This window comes from Channa argus, chromosome 23 (assembly GCF_033026475.1).
Source record: "Channa argus isolate prfri chromosome 23, Channa argus male v1.0, whole genome shotgun sequence".
Lineage (NCBI taxonomy): Eukaryota > Metazoa > Chordata > Actinopteri > Anabantiformes > Channidae > Channa > Channa argus.
The window spans coordinates 3,258,426-3,281,593 of record NC_090219.1 but is presented as its reverse complement, the minus strand read 5'-3'; the positions used below and the strand labels follow the sequence as shown (position 1 = coordinate 3,281,593).

The 23,168-nt window shown below is 39.4% G+C and overlaps 3 protein-coding genes across 9 annotated transcripts; 2 read left to right on the top strand and 1 right to left on the bottom strand.

The window, feature by feature from the left end:
• Window positions 1-727: 727 nt before the first annotated feature.
• On the top strand, window positions 728-2,545 carry LOC137108642 (claudin-10-like). The gene is made up of 5 exons (XM_067493491.1): window positions 728-1,172; window positions 1,311-1,472; window positions 1,592-1,673; window positions 1,783-1,890; window positions 2,029-2,545. The coding sequence occupies exons 1-5, from the start codon at window positions 941-943 to the stop codon at window positions 2,213-2,215; spliced, it is 771 nt and encodes a 256-aa protein (XP_067349592.1). The 5' UTR covers window positions 728-940; the 3' UTR covers window positions 2,216-2,545.
• Window positions 2,546-7,443: 4,898 nt separating this feature from the next.
• LOC137108682 (claudin-10-like) lies at window positions 7,444-9,026 on the top strand. Its single transcript, XM_067493571.1, has 5 exons — window positions 7,444-7,675; window positions 8,053-8,214; window positions 8,318-8,399; window positions 8,542-8,649; window positions 8,840-9,026. Exons 1-5 carry the CDS (start codon window positions 7,444-7,446, stop codon window positions 9,024-9,026), a joined length of 771 nt encoding a protein of 256 aa, XP_067349672.1.
• Window positions 9,027-9,379: 353 nt separating this feature from the next.
• Window positions 9,380-20,954, bottom strand: dzip1 (DAZ interacting zinc finger protein 1). 7 transcript variants are annotated; one of them, XM_067493615.1, is made up of 19 exons: window positions 20,807-20,954; window positions 20,026-20,173; window positions 19,121-19,720; window positions 17,351-17,390; window positions 17,046-17,161; window positions 16,678-16,836; window positions 16,429-16,566; window positions 16,286-16,348; window positions 16,062-16,190; window positions 15,688-15,736; window positions 15,569-15,613; window positions 15,297-15,356; window positions 14,721-14,896; window positions 14,387-14,585; window positions 13,908-14,082; window positions 10,866-11,215; window positions 10,440-10,558; window positions 10,146-10,305; window positions 9,380-10,055 (listed from the first exon to the last, which is right to left on the bottom strand). In XM_067493615.1, exons 2-19 carry the CDS (start codon window positions 20,026-20,028, stop codon window positions 9,958-9,960), a joined length of 2,679 nt encoding a protein of 892 aa, XP_067349716.1. In that variant the 5' UTR covers window positions 20,029-20,173; window positions 20,807-20,954; the 3' UTR covers window positions 9,380-9,957. The 7 variants fall into 7 exon arrangements, with proteins under 7 accessions (XP_067349716.1, XP_067349719.1, XP_067349714.1 ...); XM_067493618.1 differs by having other exon boundaries at window positions 9,381-10,055; window positions 17,351-17,435; window positions 19,983-20,173; XM_067493613.1 differs by having other exon boundaries at window positions 9,381-10,055; window positions 17,351-17,435.
• Window positions 20,955-23,168: the final 2,214 nt, after the last annotated feature.

Below are 23,168 nucleotides of genomic sequence, written 5' to 3'. Positions count from 1 at the left end.
CAGGCAATGATGGTGCATCTGCTACAGTATCTGTTTTCCTTCTGGTTGGCTGTAAAGCATTGGCTGTTGTTCACGCTTCTCAGAACGTGAAACCACTGCTTCATCTAGTTCCCAAGTATTATCCACTTTCGCTTATGCAGGTGTCTCAAATGTTGCTCGTCATTGTTTATACATGAACAGAGTAGTAACAGCCTTTTGCAGAAAAATGCTGAATTAGCCAAAAGTGGTCTATTACGATATCTATATATAAATATATAGATGTGAGAAATATGCACAGCAATAATCAATTTTGACTAGTTTTGTCTCACTAGCTCTGTAGAATAAGCTTTAAAAGCATGTGTAAATTGTTATTTTACAAAGTCTGACTTCTATGATATAGAAAATGGCATGTTGATACTACAATCTTTAGTGTCTCATGGACTCCAGCTTAAAAATAGAAGTTTACTTTTGTTATTTGTTATTAGTATTAATTCACAAACCTACCACCCTTACCAAATGCCAAATCTCTCCGAAGGGTTTGTGTTTTATAACAGTAGGATCATGGTGATGGTAGTGATCGCAGTGATCAAACTCTTAATTTTTGCTTCTGGTGTTTAAAGAAAAGAAGTAAAAGTATTTGAGCAAAGAAAATAAATAGGCTGATTTTTTTGTCAATGAAAATGAAAAACAAAACCTCCAAAATTACCTACAATGACGTAATCCTTCACTGTTCCTGCCTGTGGTGAGAACACAAAAGATGCTTACTGGGCAAAACCAAAAGATAAGAGGAGATAAAAGTCAGACGTCCTCACTGCTGCTTTGATATTGATACAGTGCCTCGCAATGACATAAATGAAGTCTGCAGGTTCCCAAAGTGACTCATTTTAAAACTTGGACATTGATTTCTATATTCGACAACTTTTCTGCTCTACTGACTTTTGCTTGAGAAAGAACACTAACCATGAAGTACAGGACTACGGTGATGTACATGGAGATGGGATGCTTTGTGTCCTGCCTTAGTGGCTGGATGCTGGTGTGCTCCACTCTTCCATTAGAGTACTGGAGTTTTTCAGAGGATGGGGGAAATGTGCTGACCACTGGTGACTACTACTCCAACCTTTGGAAGGACTGCGTGTCAGACAACACAGGGGCATCTGACTGCAAAGATTACCCCTCCATGCTAGCCCTGTCTGGTAGGATATTAAAAAAGCTCATCTAGTAACATTACAAAAATATCAGCATCTATTCATATTTGGCCTAATTAACACACCGAGGGCATATGAAAACATATAGAAAGTTGTTGCAGTTCAGTTCGGTTTGTTTCCTTTCAGGGTTTCTACATGGCTGCAGAGCTCTGGCTGTCTGTGCCGTCATCACAGGTTTCTTTGGAGGCATCCTTACGCTTATAGGGATGAAATGCACCAAAATAGGGGGATCGGAGATTGCCAATGCAAGAGTGACCTTCTCAGGTGGTATAACCTACCTAGTTTCAGGTAAGATTTTAAAAAAGTGTTAATATTCTAATTGGATATTAATTAATTGCATATTCATTGGAAAAATAACAGTGAAAATGCACTATAGGCATGTAAAGTAGGACATGTATCTTGTTTAGGTGTCTGTGGTATGATCACCTACTCATGGTGGGCCAACAAAACCATATCAGAATTTGTGGATCCACAATTCATAAACGTGAAGTAAGTCTGATTAAGCATTACTGTTATTAGGATTACTATTACAAGGTTAATTTAAATCATATTTAAAAACTCAAACTGCAGAAAAATAACATCCATGTTTGTTGTTCAGAAATGAACTTGGAGCTGCGATTTTTATTGGCTGGGGAGGCTCCATCCTTCTCATGCTCGGAGGGGGGGTCCTGAGTTACTTCTCTGGAAAAGAAGGTCTACCATCAGGGTAAATATAAAACCTCTTGTGGTTATAGTCACTTAAGCTGTTGCACTACCATTACTTTGTGTATATCTAAGCCAAAAAACAGGAACTGCTTGAATTGTAAAACAAAACTAATATAAATATATAAACTAAAAATGTCAGTTCCCAGAAAAGGCCTCAAAGGCCAACCTCTTACGTCAATGCCCGTTCCAGACGGACTTACATGATGCCGGCTTCCTCGTCCAGAGTGACTTTGGTGCCACCACTTCTGTATGAAGGCAGGCAGAGCCAAACAACCAGGGCCACAACAAAGACAGGTCGAACCTACAGCAGAGACGACTTCCTCTGACCTACACGGAACCTAAGATGATAATGCGACTTAAAAGCTGTCCTATGGTGCTCATTGTAAGGTTTATATGTTTATTCCACGGAGCTACTACAAATTGTTTACATGCTTGTAAGTTTATTAAAAAAGTTTATAAAACTCATCATGTTTCCTAATACTGTCTATTTCTACAGCACCTCTTTTCATTCTCTGTCTGGAATGTTGTGTTTTACCTCCTGTCTCTTTAAGCTTCCCTGCCATAAAAGTCCAGTCTGCTCTGATTGGTTGGCTCCTACAGGCTAGAGCAAGCCCTGCCTACCACCTCCACTAAATGTTTTTTTTGGCTGCCGTCTAAATTCTTCTAATTGGGGGCCTGGTAGATCAGACCCGCCCCACCAAGTGTGGCCCAGCACAGCCACCAAGGGCCACCCTGGTGCCGGTCCTGAGCCTGGATAAAAATGGGAGGGTTGCTCTGGCATAAAATCACATGCCAAATCAACATGTGGAACATGTTCAGCTGTGGTGACCCCTGAAGGAATAAGGGGTCACCATTTCAACATTTCATTGTCAGGATTCTAATTGGACTATATACCTCCACATACATGGAATTATGTCACCTGTTTAACATTGTAGTTTTAAATAAACAAGTACATGTATATTCAGTTGAGGGAGGGTCTGTGTGGAATCAAACATGGTGTGTTTTACTGAAACTAGAAACAGTACCACACGCAATACCTCACTAAGAGCGTGGGTTATTCTTAATATACCTTAAATAAGAGAAATCCATATAAAATATAGCAAATGTCTATTGAAACCATGATGTTTTTGCAGTAATACATTCATTCAATTGTCCACACATCCTGTGGACATCCTATCCTAAAAATCATGCAGGTCAACCAGTACAACGTGCTTCTGTCAAACCCCACTTTTTACTACATAATAACATCAAAAACGTAACAACTCTGAACATCAAAGCTGTGCACTGCCTTCCCATTGTCTCACTATGAGTTCCTGAACTGTATGGTTCCTCTGTGGTAAATTGCTCACTCCCCCTGCTGGTTTATTTACTACTCTCCACCAATCTGCCTCTCCATTTTGTCCAAGTCATTAATATTTTTATTGAAAAACAAATTCCATATAATACAGTCTAAAAGGGTTGATTTATACAACTTACAGAGAATATAAGCATAACTCTACTCTACCAGTACTAACTGTGAAGGCCATAATCCAGAATTGGAAGAAATGTGGATACACCAAGACTGTCAATAAAACTATAGAAAAGGAACAAAATTCCCACAGTCAAACATGCCAGATGCTTGCTGATGTTCTAAGGATGTATGTCTGTTTCAGGCAGTGGAACTTTCAACAAGACAAATCCAAAGCACAAAGCAAACTCAACTTGGTAAAGGTTTAAAACAAAGGTGATGTTAGGGAGAAGATTTTTTTGCACTGATAACGTTTTCGTTATTTTATTATAACTTTCTTTCTATATGCCCCTCAAACACTTTTGTTGGTTCTAACGATAAAGGAACATTTGTACTAGCTGAATGTGCCTCAGAAATTAAATGGGTAAAACCAATTCGGTATGGCCACTCATTCATTCATCCTATTATAATCAATGCAATATCTCAAGAGTGCCCTTAGGGAATATCCACCCAAGAAGAAACTGTTTAGATTTTAGTAGTAAAAGGTCAAAGGTCAAGGTAACTCTGACCACTGTCCATTCTTGTGAACACAAGAGCAACTTTAAGGAATCGGCTTTACTCCAGAAAAACTTCTTGAGCTTCGGTGGCCAAAAATCAAAGGTCATGGTCATCGACTTCATGTTTCAGTTTTTGCGCCGGATGCCCTTCCTGAAGCAACCCTCCCTTATTTCTACCGGGCTTGGAACATGTACTGCACAGCTGGGGATGGGCTGTTGGGGGTTCAGTGTCTTGCCCAGGAATACTTCGACATGTGATGGGAGGATCAGAGCGAAATAATGTAATGTCATCTCAAAAACACGGTGTTATTAACATCCCAGACTTTGCTGTATTGGGTTTGGACTGAATTAGACATAGCTATCCCACTGTACCTATTTTATTGGTTTCACAAACGGTTATGACAGTTGATAACCACTAGGTGACAGCAGTTCACTAGGAGACGCAATCCTTGTGGTCGTGTGTTTTTTTCTTATCTGTACAGGAGGAGGACAGCAATAAATGAATTCTCTGCATAGCGTGAGAAATGCCAGCTGGATTTCTAAACACTGTGTCTAAAGCTGTTATTTGTTGAAATAGAAGAGAACGCGGGTGCCCATATCCTGTACAATTACAGACATTAGGGGCAAATAGCAGGCATTTGTTGCTGACAATGTCGATGTACCTATGAATAGGACAAATTTGCTGAGCTGAGGTTCTGAACTTAAGCCGTTTCCACTGATACTGCAAGTAACACCTTGCCAAGGACACCCAGGACTTTTGTGTAACATGCACTGAATATGAAACATACTTTGGTTCCACACAACTTAGCTGGATTTAAGCAGCAGCTTTTCTTTTCTTGGTTGTTAGTTTTATTTGTTCGTCCCACAAACCAGTAAAAATAGTCTATCTAGGCAGCTGATAAGGACATCTGAGTTTAGCAGGGAAGGATGTAACCCTACCCCAAAAACTGCACATCACAGTTGATAGCCATGGCTTCATTGCACACTTTAGCCTGTCACCCAGAGAAACAATTCCAGTGTGAACATTTTGAAAATATGCTTAAAATATTTTATTTTTTAACTTTAGTTTTAATTTATATTTTGCCCCAGGTTAGCACAGTTGGTAATAGTAGTATTGCAGAATTAATGCTCAGTCAGCTTTGTTGGAGAAGGGTAGAAGAATAAAGGTAGAATAATCTCCTTTGCATTGGAAATGCCAACCAGAGCTGGATTTCCTCAACATTGTGTCTAAAACTGTTTTAGGTTAAAATATTGGAGAGTGCCGGCACCAGTATCCAGAGCTGTGATTAAATTAACAGGAGGACATATCCAGCACGACTGACGTTTGAGGTGGCTGACCTGCCGACATTGTTGCTGACCCTGTGGACGTACCTATGAAGAGGACAAATCTGTTTCCAGTAGCACTGTGCTATATTTAAGATTGTTTTTCATGGATTTAAGAACACTCACAACTTGTGCACAACAAAACTGATTAAATATATAGCATGTTTTTTTTATTAGATATATTTTTCTGCCTAGATTTTATAACTATAGATTTTATTTATGTTTATATTATTTATTTATTTTTTTGTTATATTGTTGTTTCTATTAAAAGAAAAACTGTTCAATAGAAATTTGGAATTTGACTAATTTATGTATTTGTATTCATTGCATGTAACAAATCATTGTGCAGCCTATAAAGATAGTTATTCTAAACTCTATGTAGAGTCTAGGTAAGTATTTTGAGTTCATCAAGAACAAACACATAACTATTACTAGAAATTTTAAATATAGCCCTGGGTTTTACCTGCATTTATTGTTTTAAAGGATACATTAACATGAAAGCCTGAGAGCTGTTTAAGGGAGAAAAGCAAGCCCTTTGGAATCTGAGAAAAGAGGGAAAATCAATCAAAAATGTTGCAAATGAAAGCAATACAACAAGTTAGAATGTCCTGAAAAAGAGGTCAGCAAAGAAAACAACAACTGTTGAGAGAAGCATTGCAAGAGCTGTGAGAAAAAACCTAAGGGCAAGAGTCAGTGACAACCTCCACAGAGCAGGAATGAAGGTATCTCAATACACCGTTTGAAGTAAACTTCATGAGCAGAAATACAGAAGCCATATCACAACATATAAATCCCTCATTAGCAGATTCAGAATGGCCTGTTGGAACAGAGATGAGCCACAAAAGTTCTGGTACAATTTTTGTGGACTGCTGAAACCAAAATGAACCTCAACCAAAGTGTGAAGGAAGAAATGATCTGCTCACAGTCCAAACCTTATCAGCTCATCTGTGTAACATGGAAAAGCATTTTTAAAAAAAAGGGTGAAATAAGTGGGTTGAAGGCTCAATGCAATTATTGCAAATTAGCTGTAAAAAAAAAACAGTTGGTATATCAACATATTTTTAATGTGGATGTGTGTGGTATCATTAAGGGAACCTGAACTCAGTCTACTCACAATAACGATGAGAACTTGAACGTCAAAGACAAATGTATCGTATGAAATGGCCCAAGAGAACATGGCAGAGGTGTTAGAAGTACACAAACTCAATATTCATCTTCATTTTCTCATTGTCCAAGAAATATACAAGTCAAAAGAATCCAAAAAATTAAGAGAGGAGATCATTTCCTTTCACAAACAAAGAAAGGGACACACAAAACACAGCAAAGGCACTGAATGTTTCTAGAAACACCCTTGGTAGCATAAGTTCAAAGTTAACAACAACAGTGATACACTACCTGGATGTGAAAGAAAAAGGAAGCCATCAAGTGCTGCTACCAGATCTCTAAGGAGGCAGGTGTTAAAAAACCCTCAAGGGACCGCAGAATACTTACAGCAAGATTTGCAAGAGGCACCGGGGTTATAAATGTTGAAGGTGTCCATTCCAGAACTCCAAGACAAGCACCACTATTGACCTAAAAGCACACAAAACAAGCCATTTCCAATATGGTCAAAATCATAAAAATAAGCTACAGAAATTCATGAAGGGGTGAAAAAATTTCATTAAAGGTTGTATTTTGTGTTCAATTTGTAGGAGCCACTTGTAACATTAGTTGTTTTGAGCTATTTAAATTGCTAATTTTGTTAAAGCACAGCCTATGAAACATATACTTTTTGAGAAAAACAACTGTACACATGCTACCTTAGATGCACAAATTCCTTTTTTGGCAACGTCATTACTTGTCTTTATTTTGTGTTTTATTGTCTGAAAAGAGGATAAAGCGTTGAACAAAAGATATTAGGCTGATTTTGCAATTGTAAACAAGGAAGACGAAAAATGAAACGTCAGGATTAACTACAATAATCCAACAAGACTTTATCCCTAATTGTTCTGCCTGTGCTGGAAACAAGAAGGATGCTTACTGGGCAAATCTGTCTACAAGATAAGAGGAGGTAAAAGCCATTCATCCACACTATTGGTCTGACACGGACGCATTAGTATTGATACGGATAAAGAGCTCACTCCAGTTTTACACACTGACAAATTAATAAGCTTTTACTTTAACAGTAATCTCTATAGTCAACGTTTTTTCAGCCATTTTAGCTTTTTCTGAAGGAACAACACTCACCATGAGGTACAGGACGACTGTGATGTACATGGAGATCGGATGCTTTGTGTCCTGTCTGTGTGGATGGATGCTGGTGTGCTCAACTCTTCCCACGCCATTCTGGAGTTACTCAGAGAACTCAGCAAGCGTGATCACCACTGCTGACTACTACTCCAACCTGTGGATGAACTGCGTCTCAGACAGCACAGGGGCATTGGCCTGCCAGAATTTCCCCTCCATGCTGGCCCTGTCAGGTGCGACATTCTGATAGTCCAATAATAACAACAAACTACCAGAATGTCATGTAAAACTGTCATTACCAAAAATCCTTAACAATTGATTTAGGGACTGTAAAACATTTATGAAGATGGGACTGAATTACATTTAATAAAAAAGCGTGATAATATATATATATATATATATATATATATATATATATATATATAGTTTATATACAATTTAAACTATATATGTTAATTTACAATTAATAATAAATTTTTTTCAGGAAAACTATGTATATAAATTATATATATATATATATATATATATATATATATATATATATATATATATATATAGTTTTCCTGAAAAAAAATATTATTAATACATCAATAAAAATATATTATTTCAGTGTTCCTACACACCTGCAGAGCTCTGGCTGTCTGCGCTGTGATCACAGGGTTCTTCGGGGGAGTCCTCACTCTTATAGGAATGAAATGCACTAAAATAGGAGGATCAGAGATTGTCAACGCAAGAGTGACCTTTGCAGGTGGTATAACCTACCTGGTTTCAGGTGAAGGACTCTTCAGTTATATTAAACTACAAATACATAATACATACAATGGTGAACAATGCATTTATAATATCTAAAGTGCGACATACTGTATTTTGTTCAGGATTGTGTGGTATGATCACCTATTCATGGTGGGCCAACAAAAACATAACAGAATTTTTGGATCCATTATTCGTGTACCAGAGGTGAGTTATTTTTTAAGCAGCACAATAAAAGACTAATGAAATAACATTAATAAAAGTAATAAAAGGTTGCTATAAATAAATACTTTAAAACTGAAGTAATTTTTTTTATTTTTGATATACCTCTTATCTATTTGCTGTTCAGATATGAGCTTGGAGCTGCAATTTTCATTGGCTGGGGAGGCTCTATCCTTCTCATTCTTGGTGGGGCAGTGCTGAGTTATTTCTCTGGAAAAGAACTTCTATCATCAAGGTGAATATCAAACTTGTTTCGGCCAATCAAACTGCTGTTATTACCCACCCTGCTTGTTGTCCAGCTATCCCTGCTCTGCCCACTGCTGATTACCTGGATCAGGTGATTGGTTGGCTAACCCTGATCTTCAGAGACAAAACGCAGTAACTTCTTGTATAGTAAGACTAACTTCCACTCTTAACATCCTCAGCTCCCAGAAGAGGACTCAAAGGGCAACCTATTACATCACTGACCGAACCAGAAGGAGCTACATGCTGCCGGCTTCATCGTCCAGAGTGACTCTGGTGCCACCAATTCTGTATGAAGGCAGGCGGAGCCGAACAACCAGGGCCACAACAAAGACAGGTCGAACCTACAGCAGGGACAACTCTGTGTGAACTATATGGGAACTCAGAGTTGAGAAAGTGACTTTTTAAGAAGGATTTTGGGAAAAAAGTTTATTTGCTTTCTTGCTGAGAGTTAATCTGTCCTTCAATGTAAAGCTGTGCATTAAGACTGGAAACTAGGAAAAACAGCTACCCTGGCTCTTTTAGATTAGTACCCCTTGGGGTTTCTTCGATCAGAGGGTAACAAACCCACTTAGTGTTTCCTCCAAAAGTATTGGAACAAGTCCAAATGATTGTTTTTTGCTGTAGACACCTGGATTGAAAAACCGAAAAACTAAAATCAAACTAACTCACTCAATATTTTTTTATTTAATCGCTGTTCCAAAACATCTGGAGGGGACTGATGAAATCCATGGAAGAGGTTTGTAAAGAATGGTCCTTCTATTTCACCTTTGTGTCTTTGTCTTTTGTATCCTTTCTAAGCATTTTGTAATAAAGACATTCTTGGATGTTTTAAGTGTGTGTTCCACAAAAAAAAACTTTTATTGCTTGTATAAATATTGTCTATACAAAAATGTCCTTGCTCCTTTTATTACATGGGGGCATTATAAAATCTGATGTACAAAATTTTACACAAACTACATACAGTACCACAAATTGGTGGGTTATGCTTCATTGAATATACATAAACAAAATCTATATCACACATGAACACTAAAAAGGTCTAATGGTAGCTACAGTTGGCACAAGACATAAAGTGAGACCAAAGCTGGGATCTCATCTCTCTCTAACATACTTGTCAGATGGTGTGTTCTGTAGAGAAATCTCCCTTTGTTAAGTATTGCTCATATCGGTATTATAGCTTCTATACAACAGTGTAAAATATGGCTGTTTGGTGTCCTTAACTGTCAGGGGCGTTGATTGAGGTCTTTCTTTTTGTGCTTTGCATAGTGCTATATCACCGGATCAGCTGTAGTGGTATTTATTGTTTATTGCTAATATCCTCAGAATCACTGATGTCACTCAGCAAGCACAGACTGCTCATCAAAGTACTTCCTGTTCCAGCTTCAATCAGACCTGCTGAGAAAAAACATTATTACTCCAATTGTGAGATAACAATAAAGATCACACAGGATGATAGAAGTTTAAAAGAGCAATTGTGGCGCTGACCTGATCTGGGGCTCTTTCCTGTGGAGGTTCCCCATACACTGGTGCTAGGTGAGTCCAAGTTACTCCTTGGGGGTCCAGGACTCTGGGTTGGCTTAGGCATTTCCTGTTTGTCCTCCAAGGAGGAGACCACCCAATCACTGCTTTCCTCTAGATCTGAGTCCTGCCATCACATACAGAAACTTTATAGAATTTACCATCTAGTGCAATTTGCTTGAGGCCAATACTTTGAGTTTTCAGTGTTGCTAATATTATGTAGTTTTAACAAAGATGTGCACTGAGGACACATCATCGTACCAGTTCCTGAACCTTGTCCTTCCTCTGTGGTAATATGCTGACTCCCCCTGCTGGTTTCTTTACTGCTCTCTCTGAAAATTGCTTCTCGATTTTTCTGGCCAGGTCATTGATTTTGTTCTCTGAAAAACAGCCCATGTTCTCATTATTTTTTTTAGATTTAGATTTTTTGAGATGAAATATCCCATTTACATAGCCCCCCCAACCCCCCCCAAAATAATCTTTTCCTTAAACATCACTGTTTTGTTAATTTCCTTTCTTGCGCTTTCAAGAACATTGATGTACTACTAAGCATACCACAAAGAAAGCTTGAGCAAAACAAATATCATATCAAGTAATAAGAACTTGTCAGAAGAAAAATAATTAATTCTCATCAAGATTTGTGAATAAATGTTTTAATGTATGGTAAGAGCTAGATGGACAATTCACCTTTTCCAAAATTTCTTTTTTCCACATTGCTGTTCTGGTCTTTGTAACTCTGAAGCTGTCTAGAGCCAATGTACTGCAGTTCACTGACTTCTGACGACTCATCCTCGTCCTCATCGCTATCCATATTTGTTACAGTACCTACTGACCCCCAGGTCTCCTGAGGGTTAGAGGAAAACGAGTGCTTGGCTAGAGCCTGTCTGGTCTGAACCGGACTGGCTTTCGTTGGTCTGTTTTGGACCGGGGTTGCCTGGCTTAGTCTGGGCTGCTGTGCTTTGCCGCTCATGTTGTTTTTCCCCTGCACATCTGTGTCCTCTTCGTCTGATTCCTCATCTGAACTGAAAGGAGGAGTCCTGAAGAAACACAGAAACTTGATCAATTTTTACTTCAAAAGATCAACTGTTCTCAGCTTGTCCCTTTTGGGGTCTCCACACCGGAAAATGTTTCGCATGTTGATTTGGCGTGAGCTTTTATGTGAGATGCCCTTCCTGCTGCAATCCTCCCATTTTATTTGGTCGCCCAAATAAAAGGTTGCCCTTGGTGCCTGGGCGGGGGCACACCCGGTGGGTTACATAAAAATACACCCTTTACAGTTAGCATCAGCCTATGTTTGTATCTTAATTTTTGCGACATGAAGATCTTAATCCGTGGTCCCTGAGCTACAGTTCAAGTTTAAAGCTATATTACAACCCTAATTCCAAAAAGGTTGGGACGATGTGTTAAAACTGAAATAAAAATAGAATGCAATGATTTGTAAATCTCATAAACCCATGTTATTCACAATAGAACATAAACATCATATCAGATGTTGAGACTGAGACGTTTTACCTCTTCATGCAAAATATTGGCTCAGTTTGAATTTGATGGCAGCAACACATCTCAAAAGAAGTTACAAGGGGCCTCAAAAGGCAAAAAAAGTAATTGCCGAATTAAAACAAAACAAATGGAGGAGCATTTGACAACTAACTAGGTCAATTGGCAACAGGTCAGTAACATGGCTGGGTATAAAAGGATCATTTCAGAGAGGCAGAGCCTCTTGAATCTAAAGATGGGCAGAGGTTCACTAATTTGTGACAAACTGAATCTACAAATTGTCGAAGAATTTTAGAAAAGTTGTTCCTCAACGTAAAATTGTAAAGACATTGAAGATCCCACCACCTACAGTATATATAATATCATGAATAGATTCAGAGAATCAGGAGGAATCTGTGTGCACGAGGGACAAGAGCCAAAGTCAAAACTGTATGCGCATGATCTTCTGGCCCTCAGGTGGCACGGCATAAAAAACAAAAAAACAAAACTAAAAACAAATCATGATTCTCTCTGAGAATTTCACTCCATGAGCTCAGGAACACTGAACAGTTTGCTGTGCACAAACATAAGTTAAAGCTGTATAATGCAAAGAAGAACTATACGGGAAAACGATCCAGAAATACAGCTATGTTCTCTGGAACAAAGCTCATTTAAAATGGTCTGAGGCAAAATGGAAAACTTTCTGTGGTCAGATGAATCAAAATTTGAAATTTGTGTTTTGGAAATATGGACACTGTGTCCTGGGGAGTAAAGGGCAAAGGGCCTGTCCACTGTTCAAAAAGCTGCATCTCTGATGGTAATGGGGTGCATTAGTGCTGATGGCATGGGCAGCTTACACATCAGGAAAGGCACAATCAATGCTTAAAAGTACAAAGAAGTTTTAGAGCAATATACACTCTCATCCAGACAATGTCTCTTTCAGTGAAGGCCTTGCATATTTCAGCAAGACAGCTAAAAAAATGCCGGCCTTCCTCCAGTCCAGACCTTTCACCAATAAAAAACATTTGGCACATCATAAAATTAAAAACTAGGCAAAAAAATCCCTGGACTGTTGAGCAGCAAGAATCCTCCACCAGACATGAGGACAACATTATTCTCCTAAGAGTCCAGCAACTGGTCTCCTCACTTCCCAGATGTGTTCAAAGAGGATGGGATGCTACACAATGGTAAACATCACTGTGTTCCAACTTTTTTTTTTTTAAATGTGTTGCTGTCATCAAATTCATAATGAGCTGATATTTTTTAAAATGTGTTGCTGTCATCAAATTCATAATGAGCTGATGTTTTCCATGAAATGGTAACATCTAATATGTTGTTTATGTTTTACTGTGAATAAAATATGGGTTGATGATTTTGAAAATCATTGCATTCTGTTTTTGTCCCAACTTTTTTGGAATAGGGTTGTATATATTGTAACAAGTTGTATCAATGTTGCAGAGCCTTTACTTAGATGAAAAAAAAAATGTTTTGAATACAGTCCAAGGACTGTATTCAAAACATTTTTTGGGAGTGAGATGTTTCATCAGCAACAAAATGGGTGGGAAAGTCTACAGTAATTAATGGCAGAAAATAAATAAACCTATAGGTGAAAACAAAAGAAAGTAATGAATGCAATGGTTTGATAGGACAACTGTTTCCTCCTTTTTTGCTGTTGAGGATAGCACACCTACAGTCAAAAGATTCTACTGTAGAGTAACAAATTGCTCACAAATAATTGGTTTATTTTAGTGCCCTTATGAACATACAAAAATGCAGTCTGTCACAGCCCAAGAGCCCCTGGTGTGAATACTAAAAGGGAAAAAAAAAAAATCTTTCTACAAGTTCCACTATATATCAACAGTTAATAAATAGTGACTTACACCTAATTAGTAATGTGTGAAGCAGAAGGGCGATGCACATTGAGATAGTAATTCAATGTCAGGTTATCATTAGATGAAACCCATTTTACACGCTTTTTTGATATATTACCATCATAATTAATTTGTAATATGTGACCTGTTATAGTCTAACTTTATTTCTGTTTGTGCAGTTAATTTTTTTTGTTGCAGGCTGCTTTCTGTCTGCTTTGATGCAACACTGTGAAAGTGGTTGCTGGGTAATTAGTTCTATGAAACATTTACTGTTATTATTATTCAGTTATCCAGAACTTACAATAAGAAAATAAAATGATTTTTATGGAGAAATACGACAAACTTTTTCACACAGAGAGAAGATTCATAGCGTTTTCTTTACTTGTTCGTGAAGGCCCTCAGATTGGTCTTGTTATTGGGTGTCGATGTCTTAGGCTGGGTTGTGGTTTTGGTCCTTGGGGCTGGCTGTGGTGTCTTGGGCTGCTTGACTGCAGGTCCAGACATCATTTGCGTTGCTCTGGATGGTAGGCTACTGGAGCGAGGTCGAATCTGCAACACTACGCATTGACAAAAACATTTGATCTAAACAATTAGCCACCCAGTCAGACAATATTTCACAGGCTAAGTTAGCTTATGTAATGAAAAATAAACTTTGACTGACTAGACTAAAAGGTGGATGCACACACAGTCAAAATCATTTTTTACAAATTAGACTAAAAATTTCATGATCCACAAACAAATCAATGGCTCACAATAAGTGAAATTGATTATAGTATAGTAGTGGTGTGGTAATAATTGCTTTGTAGGCAGAATAAAAGCTCTGAGGAGCCAAAAGGCCTTTGACTTAGTCCTGGAAATTACCTTGAACTGATCTAAATCTGGCATGTGGCTCTGCAGCAGGGTCACTGCTTCTCTGAGAACCCAGGTTCTTCTCCACAGAATTGGCTATCTCCTCCCGATGAAGCCAGTACTCAGGCATCCCTTTTGCTATGCTTTCCCGCTTCGAAACAACCTTGGTCAGGATGGAAGTGAGCTCCTTCTTCTTCAGACCACTCTGATCCTAAAATGAGATAAAGGGAATAAAATCTAATGTATGAAACTTTCAGCTCTTGCTAGGACAGAAATAAGGATTACAAGGTTCAGCTTAATACAAAGGAAAGCTTCACGAGTCCTACTAATAGGTAGAAGAACTTACAGGCTTGACCCCCAGGTTCTCCAGCTTTGTAAAGAGCGCCTGCTCGAGCTCTAGTCGCATCTCTCTCTTGATGTTGGGGTTCCTTTTCAAAATACTGATCGTAGGCCTCTGTTTCTTCTCAGGTGCAGGCTCCAGTTTTTTCTCCACGGGCCTCCTTTCAGAGATGCTGCTTGAGTCTTTACCCAGAAGATCAATTAGTCTTTTTTGGGAAAATTATGTTCCAATTACAGTATGTTGCGGTTGATTTATATTTATTTTATTATTTAAATGAGCATGCATTTGCAAATTTTAAAACAAGCTCCATGCTGCAGGGTGAGTCAGGTACAAGTATATGACTGTGGCAGGGCAGGCAGAAGAGGAGAATGTTAATTTGCCACAAACAGGGAAACAAGATGATGGATGGACATATAACTGACATGGCAGCCATCGCAGAGTATTACAAACCAAGGTCAACATAACACCTTTTATGTCAGTGTGGAGTAACGTAATCTCAGTCCTGACACAGTCAAGGAAATGGCTGATCAGAACAGACTGATGCATCCATGCAGACAGCATGCAGTCAATAGGCTGCTTTACCTTTCTCCTCTTCTGACAGCTCCTGTATAGGATCCAGCTTAAGAGTAGTGACTGGCTGCTCTAATTGGACACCACATGGAATCACAGGTCATTGGAAGTTGGGGAGTCAGATAAAATATGTATTTATAAAGGGGTTGGGGGCGTGGTTACACTACTACTTTAAGAAAAAGTGTTATGTGAATACTTCATGCAAGAAAGCACATGCTCAGCCTCTCGGGAAGTGGCAATAGTTTCATATTCTAGTTTTCTTTGAAAATTGGCTTTTTACTTACCGACTCTCTTTGATTTAAGTTCGGGTGCTTGGGCACTGACGATCACTGAGAAACAGGAAACAAGATGAATGATCAATTGTGCAGTGAAAAACGTGAAAAGGGTAAAACGCAATACATACCTGGTACTTCTATGACTTTGGTGGCTGGGTTTGAGGAAATGTTTCTTATCTGTAAGTTGAAAAAAAAAAAAAACGCATATCCAATATAAATGATTAGAAATTTGGCTTTACTGTAAAGGAGATGGGAGTCAACCAATGTCATCTTTCAACCGCTTACAACTTTACAGCGTGGTGCTATTTCACAAAAGGTATCAGCATTCTGTGCACTGTAGCTCGTGTTAAATGTACAGTATCATCATATCTTAGTGCAACCCAATCTGAGCCCACATAGCAAATAGAGGATATCCTCAAGAGGGGCTGACCCCATGCTTCACTTCCTCTCCTGACCTAATCATACTGGGTAGTAAGAACTGTGGGTGTGAATGAGTGTTAACCTGCTCTCTCTGAGCCTTGATGGTTTGTTCCTTCTCCTGCAGCTTCCTTCCCATCTCCAGCTGTAGCCGCTGACTTTGTTCCTGGTGCTCTGACACAGAGGACTGCATCCTGCTCAACTCGTTCAGCAGCTGCAAGACAACAAGAAGTGGCCGAACTGTCTGACTATGTACATGGCAGATTGCTAAAAATGATACAATGGCATAATAGTTAAAATGGCAAATACCTCATTCTTTTCTAACTGATGCTGAACCTTAATTTCTTGTAGCCTGGATTCCCACTTTTTATCCTGGAAAAGAAGATTTTGAGCAATTAAAGTTGCGTTCAATGTCAAATTTTAAATAGCCTAAAATCTCCCTTTATACACACCTGTTTCTTCAGTTGCTGTTCCAGCTTCTGAATGGCATGTATCTGCACTTCTTTGTAGATGTCCAGGTCTCTCTCTGCCTGTGAGTGAACAGGGCTCGCTGGTTTTTCATGCTTGGCTGTCTGATTCTGATTAGCTTCCTATTTGAATAAACAGATTTTCATATGTGAAGGAGTAAAAGTATAGTAAATGTGATGTAAAGAATGCTGCAAAGCACTTATGAAGAGACAAACTAAGAATCTTTCTCGTACATTTAAAACTTGAATATTTCGTGTGTAAAGAAATTCCATCTCCCTACGCATGCCATCTCTGCTGTCTTCTATCTTTCTTTCCATCCGTGCCATCTCCTCCGCCTTAAAACGCTCTAGTTCTTTCAGCAGGTCTTTGTGCATAGACTGCTGCTCTTTTTCCTGCAAACACACAAGAGTAGCTTCATTAGCGACTGTGAATGTATAAATCACTGGCATTACCTCAAAAGTACATAAATAAATAAAGTGGTGATTTGGTGATCACAGAGGCCTGTATCACAAATGTGTTAGTCTGTTAGCCAGATAGACTCAGTTGAACTGACGCGTGACTCGAGTCCAGCATGAAGCAGAGCTGGGTCTAGTTTTCCTACCTGTGCGATTTTGGTTTGTAGGTCCTGTTGCTGCTGAACAATCTGCTCCTTCAGACTGCTGATCTCCAATTTGAGACTTTCAATGTGAGATTTTTTCTCACTGTCTGACCGCAACTCTTCAAGAAAGCATATCAAAACCAGAAAATGTGAAATTGCATGTAATATTAGTGAGTAAACATTTCACTTTCATTACCATCACAATGCTCTGTTGTTAAACTACTTTAAAAAAACCTCGCTGATTGTTTGCCTCATTCTCAGTCCTCTTTTTAAAGTGCTCAGCAAATCTTTATGCCTAGTTGACTTACGGATCTCATACTCATCAGGGTGACGACGCTGCATGTGATTCTGGAGGAAGGAGGAATTAAGGAATGTTTTATCACAATGTAGACACTAAAAGAAAACAAACAAAAGACAGATGTTAGTACATCCCATCCCTTAAAGATAGTTTCTCAACTTGATTGTATTTAAATTATTTGTATTTTTTTTATTTTATATTTTTATCTACAGTATAGTGACTTCTCAAGGCTATAATTTTTTTATTACACAATTGGGACTGCAACTAACACTTATTTTCATTTTGGTTTAAGAACATTTTCTTGACTGGTCAACAAAAGTAGTAAAAAACAAAACAAGACTTTCAAGTCATTATAATGTAAAAACAAGTGAAGCCTTTACATTTTAAGAAGACATTGTTTCTAGACAGATTACTTAACTGTGACAAAATAGCTACTAATTTTATTTTACATATAATTCTTTTAAATCTACTTCCTGCCATTTTCTATATTTAAACTGAATACTTTGTGTGAAATGTATGCACCTCCAGACCCTCAAATTGTAATCCCATATTTTATTAAAAATGTAGAATGTATGTGCACTATTTTCTGCTGACAGTCAATGTATCACATTTTATAGATTTTATAATTGTGCAGTACTTTGGCTGCTTTCAGTTCAGGCATGTATTTCTACATAGACACATAGCGTGAGTGATGTTGATTTGTTCCCTGCGGCAGGAGCTGCCACACTCCAGCTCGCTAACACTTAACAACTAGATGAGATGCTGCCTCTGCTCCACACACACATGCGCGCACACACACTCACATCACATGCTACATTTAACTCTTCTGGTCGTTGTGTCTGACTTCATTCAATGTTAAGCCTGCTGCTACTGATACCTTGTCACACCATATGTTAGCAACAGCATTAAGTGGTCTTTAAATGATGCAATTGTTGCTGGTTTGTAATAACTGTGAAAACTGGCACTAAAATTTAATAAATCTTGTATGTTAATTTCTTTTTGACATTACCCATGACAAGCTGCAATTCAAAAGGTCCTTGAAGGACACACACACGGACTCTATCAATTATTGAACCAGCTCTGTTAGCTGAGCTGCTAGAGCACACCTAGCAACCACATGCTGTCATGACACACCATATCTGTTACCCTGGCAACCGCTTGGCCAGGTCAGTGGCAGCAATGTACTTGAAAACCAGAGAGAGACTTTTGATTTGTGCTATAAATAACAAATACAGTGTACATTATTTACCGACAAACAATGAGCATTCTAAATAACCAAATGTCTTTAATAATACACTTAAAAAGACAAAATACTCAAGAAGGTTATGTGTATAAGAGGGTAGAAGAGTGGAGGGTCTGCCAGTCGGCTTGATTACTGCCCTTGTCTTTCATACGTGCATTAAAAATTGCTACCAAACTAAACCCTCTGTTTTCTAGCTGTAAACCCTATTGTTCCTGTCTGGAAACAAAGCTTATTACAACCATCCCACAACATCACAGCTATGGCAGGTTTTAAAGTACATAACAATTACTTTAAAAACAAAAGCTTGATGATAATAAAAAGCCTAAGCTATTTCTCTTTTTCCTTCCAAAACAAAGTGTGAAATGAACAAAGCTGGAGCTGTGAATAGATCTTGGGAACAACAACAAAAAGGGGCCCTGAGAAGGAGTGAAGGGGGCGGGGTTGATGGAGCTAGCTGTCTGATTTCCATATACATGTGAAATGTAAATAGTAAACGATAACCCCCTAGTGAGTTAGCATTTAGCATGTCAGCAGTACCTTCTGGCTGCTCATGATGCGTGGGGCAAGCAAGGACTGCTGTGTCCGGATAACCTTCTTCCTCTGCTTCAGCTCTGTATTAAGGATCTTCACCTTCTCCTCCTGCTTCTTCTGCTCAGCCAGCAGCTGCTCATGCTCTCTGCTGGCAGCTGCCAACCTCTCCTCCGCTGCACGCAGGTTGAGGGTGAGAAATTCCTGGCAGTGGAGGAGCCACTCCACTGTGAGCTGGGCCAGCCGCAAGAGCTTGACTAGAGCCGGGTCCACAGGGCTCTGGCATCGTGGACATCGCTCCCCCTCCAAACTACAAAAGGTCACGGTGCTTATGTGCTCCTGAAGGATGTCCACATCCAGCTGGCTCACCACCAGGTCTATGTCCACCGCGTTGATTCGCCGCCAATCCACGCTCTCTCTGCGTGGGCGGAACCTGAAGGGAAGAACGGTGGGAGCTCCGCTGGACGGAGTCATGCCTGGCACGGGTGCAGAGTGGCTGTTTGCAGACTGCTGGCTGAGTGGGGAATTCAGGAGAGATGGAATCCCTGTTGATGAGTGGGTCCCCTGGGTGTCACTTGTGTACGGATAGTAGACGCCGTCGTGAAATGGCTATAACAAATACCAAAGAGGTTTTAGATTATCATTTCAAACAAACACATTGAAAAATGCCTAAAGAATTCAAATTGTCATCACATGCCATTATATTATATATGAGTGTATATATGATGTATATACACACATACACACACACACAATAAAATCACAGGAAGGAGAGAATGAAAAAAAAAAAAGAAAGCAAGCAACATATGCTTTGGCGAGGTAAAAACAGTAGAGCACAGATTCCACCACTGCAGATTTATTCTACATCTACCTATAAGGTTCTTGCTCTCCTGATGTTGACGTGCTCTCCTTACCATCTTCGACTGATTTTGCCTTTATGAGGAGGAAGAAATGGAAGCCCCGTCGTTTCTCTCCGGTTCCGCCCCCTTGCAGGCAGCTTAAAAACCACAACGACGAGGCTGGGCGTCCGCCACGTTACCATGGAGACAGAGTCGAGCGTCCCTGGGGAGGGAAATGTTATCAAAACACTGCAGGCAATCAGCAAATGTTTCCCTACAGTGTGTAAGAGACGAGCTGTGTCATGTGGGAAAAACAGCAAATGCATTTTACTGCGTTTTAACAATTAGTTTAAAACGGAATGGAAAGAAACGTACATACCAGTAAATTAGCGCCAGTATATTTAACAAAATTGGTTGCCTTGCTAACAGCAAACACCGCTAACTTAATCTCTTGGCGTTACATTTCTGAGACAATCACTTCATGTTGGGGCAGGCTTTTTATCCCCGTCCTTGACCCAAACAATGGAACACATGCGCGAACTTGTCTGAGCATCTTCAAATGACTTTCTAAGGAGTTAAAGCTCTAGTGCATTTCACAAACCACGCAGCTTTTTCTTAAAGTCTTAGAATCAGCTAACTTAGCTAGTTAGCAGTAGAGCTAAGGTGAAGTATGTCAACGTTAAGTTAATGGCTCCCGTGTCTCTAATCCTGCCTGGCTAACCTAAAGTTAGCTAACGGACATTTTTTAACTCAGGGTACGGGGCCACGCAAACTTAAAACAGTACTATACATCACTAGCAACTGAGACTGACAAATGATAGGTTTTACAATTCCCTACTCAATTAAAACAGCTTACCGGAGTATTTCTCTCATTAATTTAAAACCTTTAAAAAAGTTTTGGAACAACGGGACCCCAGGCGATTTGAGGGTGACGTAGCTGCTGGTCTCAACATTCCTAAATCCGTTCCCAAAAAGGAGCAATTAAGCCGACGGCAATAAAGACTGAACTTCCGCTAAATACCCTCAAAGTAAGACGCTGAAAACCGAGGGTGACGGCAATGACGTCTTCTTTGTCAGTGTGAGCTACTCATAATGCGCATTACACATATAAGCATGTTGTAAAACTCAGATATTAGTAGCCCTGTTGTATTTTCAGTTGATATTTATATTTTTTAATATTTTGACTTATGCTGTTGTGATTTTACAGTCCTTTTGTTCACTGCTGCATGTTATATATTTTTTGCATGATATAACATATTTACCTTAAAAGTTTGTTTTTATTTTTGTACAGAAAATACCTAATTCTGTTGAAAAATAATTTTAGTTTATTTGATTTTTTTAGAGATCATAGGTTGCATATCGATTTTTATTATCTTCCTAATAATTTTACTCCAGCTGGACTACCACTATTCTGAAAGGCCAACCGTCTCATTTCCGGTCTTGTAACGGCGACTTGGCGCAGGTCGCAGAGAGAAGGGGGAAGGGAGAAGCAGACCGCTGAGCTTTGAAATGAGGAGTGTGAAAACACTAGTGAGACAGTCGGGATTGGAATCACCCCCCTACTCCATCTGAAAACAACCAAATAAAACACGTTGATGCACAAAAAAGTACTGAAATGACCACCAACAAGCACAGCGCCAGTGATGCAAGAAATCTTCGCCACTTAAACAGTGCATGCTGTGCTTGAGAGAGGACTCCCTCTTTTGGACGGTTTTATGACAATGGCCGGTGTACGTTACGTTTTTCTTCATGAATTCCAAAGATCAACGGCTTTCTGCTTGTCGGTTCAAGAGTCCCCACACCTTGAAAGAGTGGGATTTGAACTTGCGGCCTTGTGTATCCCAACCCAATGCTCTACCACTATTTCACCAGGCCATTTGGTTATGCAAATAATAATAAGCAAATGGACCAGATCAGCAGAATAAATAGTGTACAGTAACAAATTAGTATAAAACTGAGTGAGAACTGCAATGCAATAAGCTACTTTAGTCAGTCCCTCTAAAGGGTCTGAAACATGACAAAGTGCCCCAACTAGAGGTAGACAAATGGACATACAGAACATCAATTTATTTCTGAGAAGGTCAAACCTAGAAGAAGAAGAATGGCTGCATAGTAATTTATTTGTGTACTGTCACTTCAGTAAGGATCTTTTGTCACTTTTTGTGTGATACACCCTCACCAATACAGCTGTATACACGTATAGCATTTCACTAACAGAGGTCAGTGGAGATCTGATCTCATCTCTGCATACACTCCTTGGCTTTGTTGTGGAGGGCTAATGGCAGAGTCCTCCTTCCTGCATTCACTCTCTGTCAGATAAAAAGCTGCTCACTGCTGCTCTGATGGAGAGCAGCTGCAGGGGGCGACACAGTACCTGCTTTAATAGGAAGCAAAGCTCAGCAGGGTGGATTCACTTATGCAGGTACACTGCTTGTATAGAGGGATCATTCTTAAGTTGTTGTTTGGGTGTTTTTTAAGCATACAAGTAAAGAATGGCTCACATTCAGGAAGGTGCAGGTGCTGGCACAACTTTAAAACAAAGTGGGAAGTCATGAAAATAGTGTTTTTTTCCTATTCCTCCTCTTTTTCACATCACCCATGCTGTCAAGGAGAAAACTGGCACGTTCCAGCATGTTGAACTATCCATCCGAGTCCCACTGCTGGAAGAGCTTGACTGTGTGCCATTTCCCCGACCAATCCCCAGACAGCTTCAGTCAAGTCTTGATAAATAGAGATTTTAATTCCTCTGGACAGGGTCTGTGACGGTCAGTATAGCCTGAGGCGAGCAGGGGAGACTTTCCTCACAGGCTTTGAGACAGGCAGCTCTCACCAGTGGCATCACAATGAGGTGGTGAAGTTCAGCTCTGGTACAAGGTGCTGATGTGCTAGTTTTTTCTTTTTTGCAGGCCCAAATCCCAGCTCCACTCACTTTTCCGTGCAGGTTTAAAAAAAACAAAAAATTTACTCCTAGGTGCTTCTACGCTCATGTCAACCTCCAGGCCAAAGTTATGATGTTTACTTGAAAATAAAATCCACACTTTTTGATAAGAGTTGAACAAAGTGAGAGACACACGCAGGCAGAGAAGCTGTGGCATTGCATTAGTCATGCAGTAAAAAGAAGCAGGGTTGTGTGGAGGAAGAGGAGCGGACCTCTTGAGATGAGTAAGCACAGCCCTACACTCAATTTACTGCTTGATTTATGAGTTCATTTCCTGCAC

Bases quoted from the DNA above. Each gene is read 5' to 3' on its own strand.
- dzip1 (XM_067493613.1), bottom strand. The intron at 15,357-15,568 runs GTAAGTAAAAAG...GTGTCCAATTAG, and splicing joins ACTTAAATCAAAGAGAGTCG to AGCAGCCAGTCACTACTCTT. The intron at 10,056-10,145 runs GTCAGCGCCACA...GTTTTTTCTCAG, and splicing joins AGGAAAGAGCCCCAGATCAG to CAGGTCTGATTGAAGCTGGA.
- LOC137108642 (XM_067493491.1), top strand. From the start codon at position 941: ATGAAGTACAGGACTACGGTGATGTACATGGAGATGGGATGCTTTGTG. The intron at 1,473-1,591 runs GTAAGATTTTAA...TATCTTGTTTAG, and splicing joins TATAACCTACCTAGTTTCAG to GTGTCTGTGGTATGATCACC. The intron at 1,674-1,782 runs GTAAGTCTGATT...TTTGTTGTTCAG, and splicing joins CCACAATTCATAAACGTGAA to AAATGAACTTGGAGCTGCGA.
- LOC137108682 (XM_067493571.1), top strand. From the start codon at position 7,444: ATGAGGTACAGGACGACTGTGATGTACATGGAGATCGGATGCTTTGTG. The intron at 7,676-8,052 runs GTGCGACATTCT...ATATTATTTCAG, and splicing joins CTCCATGCTGGCCCTGTCAG to TGTTCCTACACACCTGCAGA. The intron at 8,215-8,317 runs GTGAAGGACTCT...TATTTTGTTCAG, and splicing joins TATAACCTACCTGGTTTCAG to GATTGTGTGGTATGATCACC.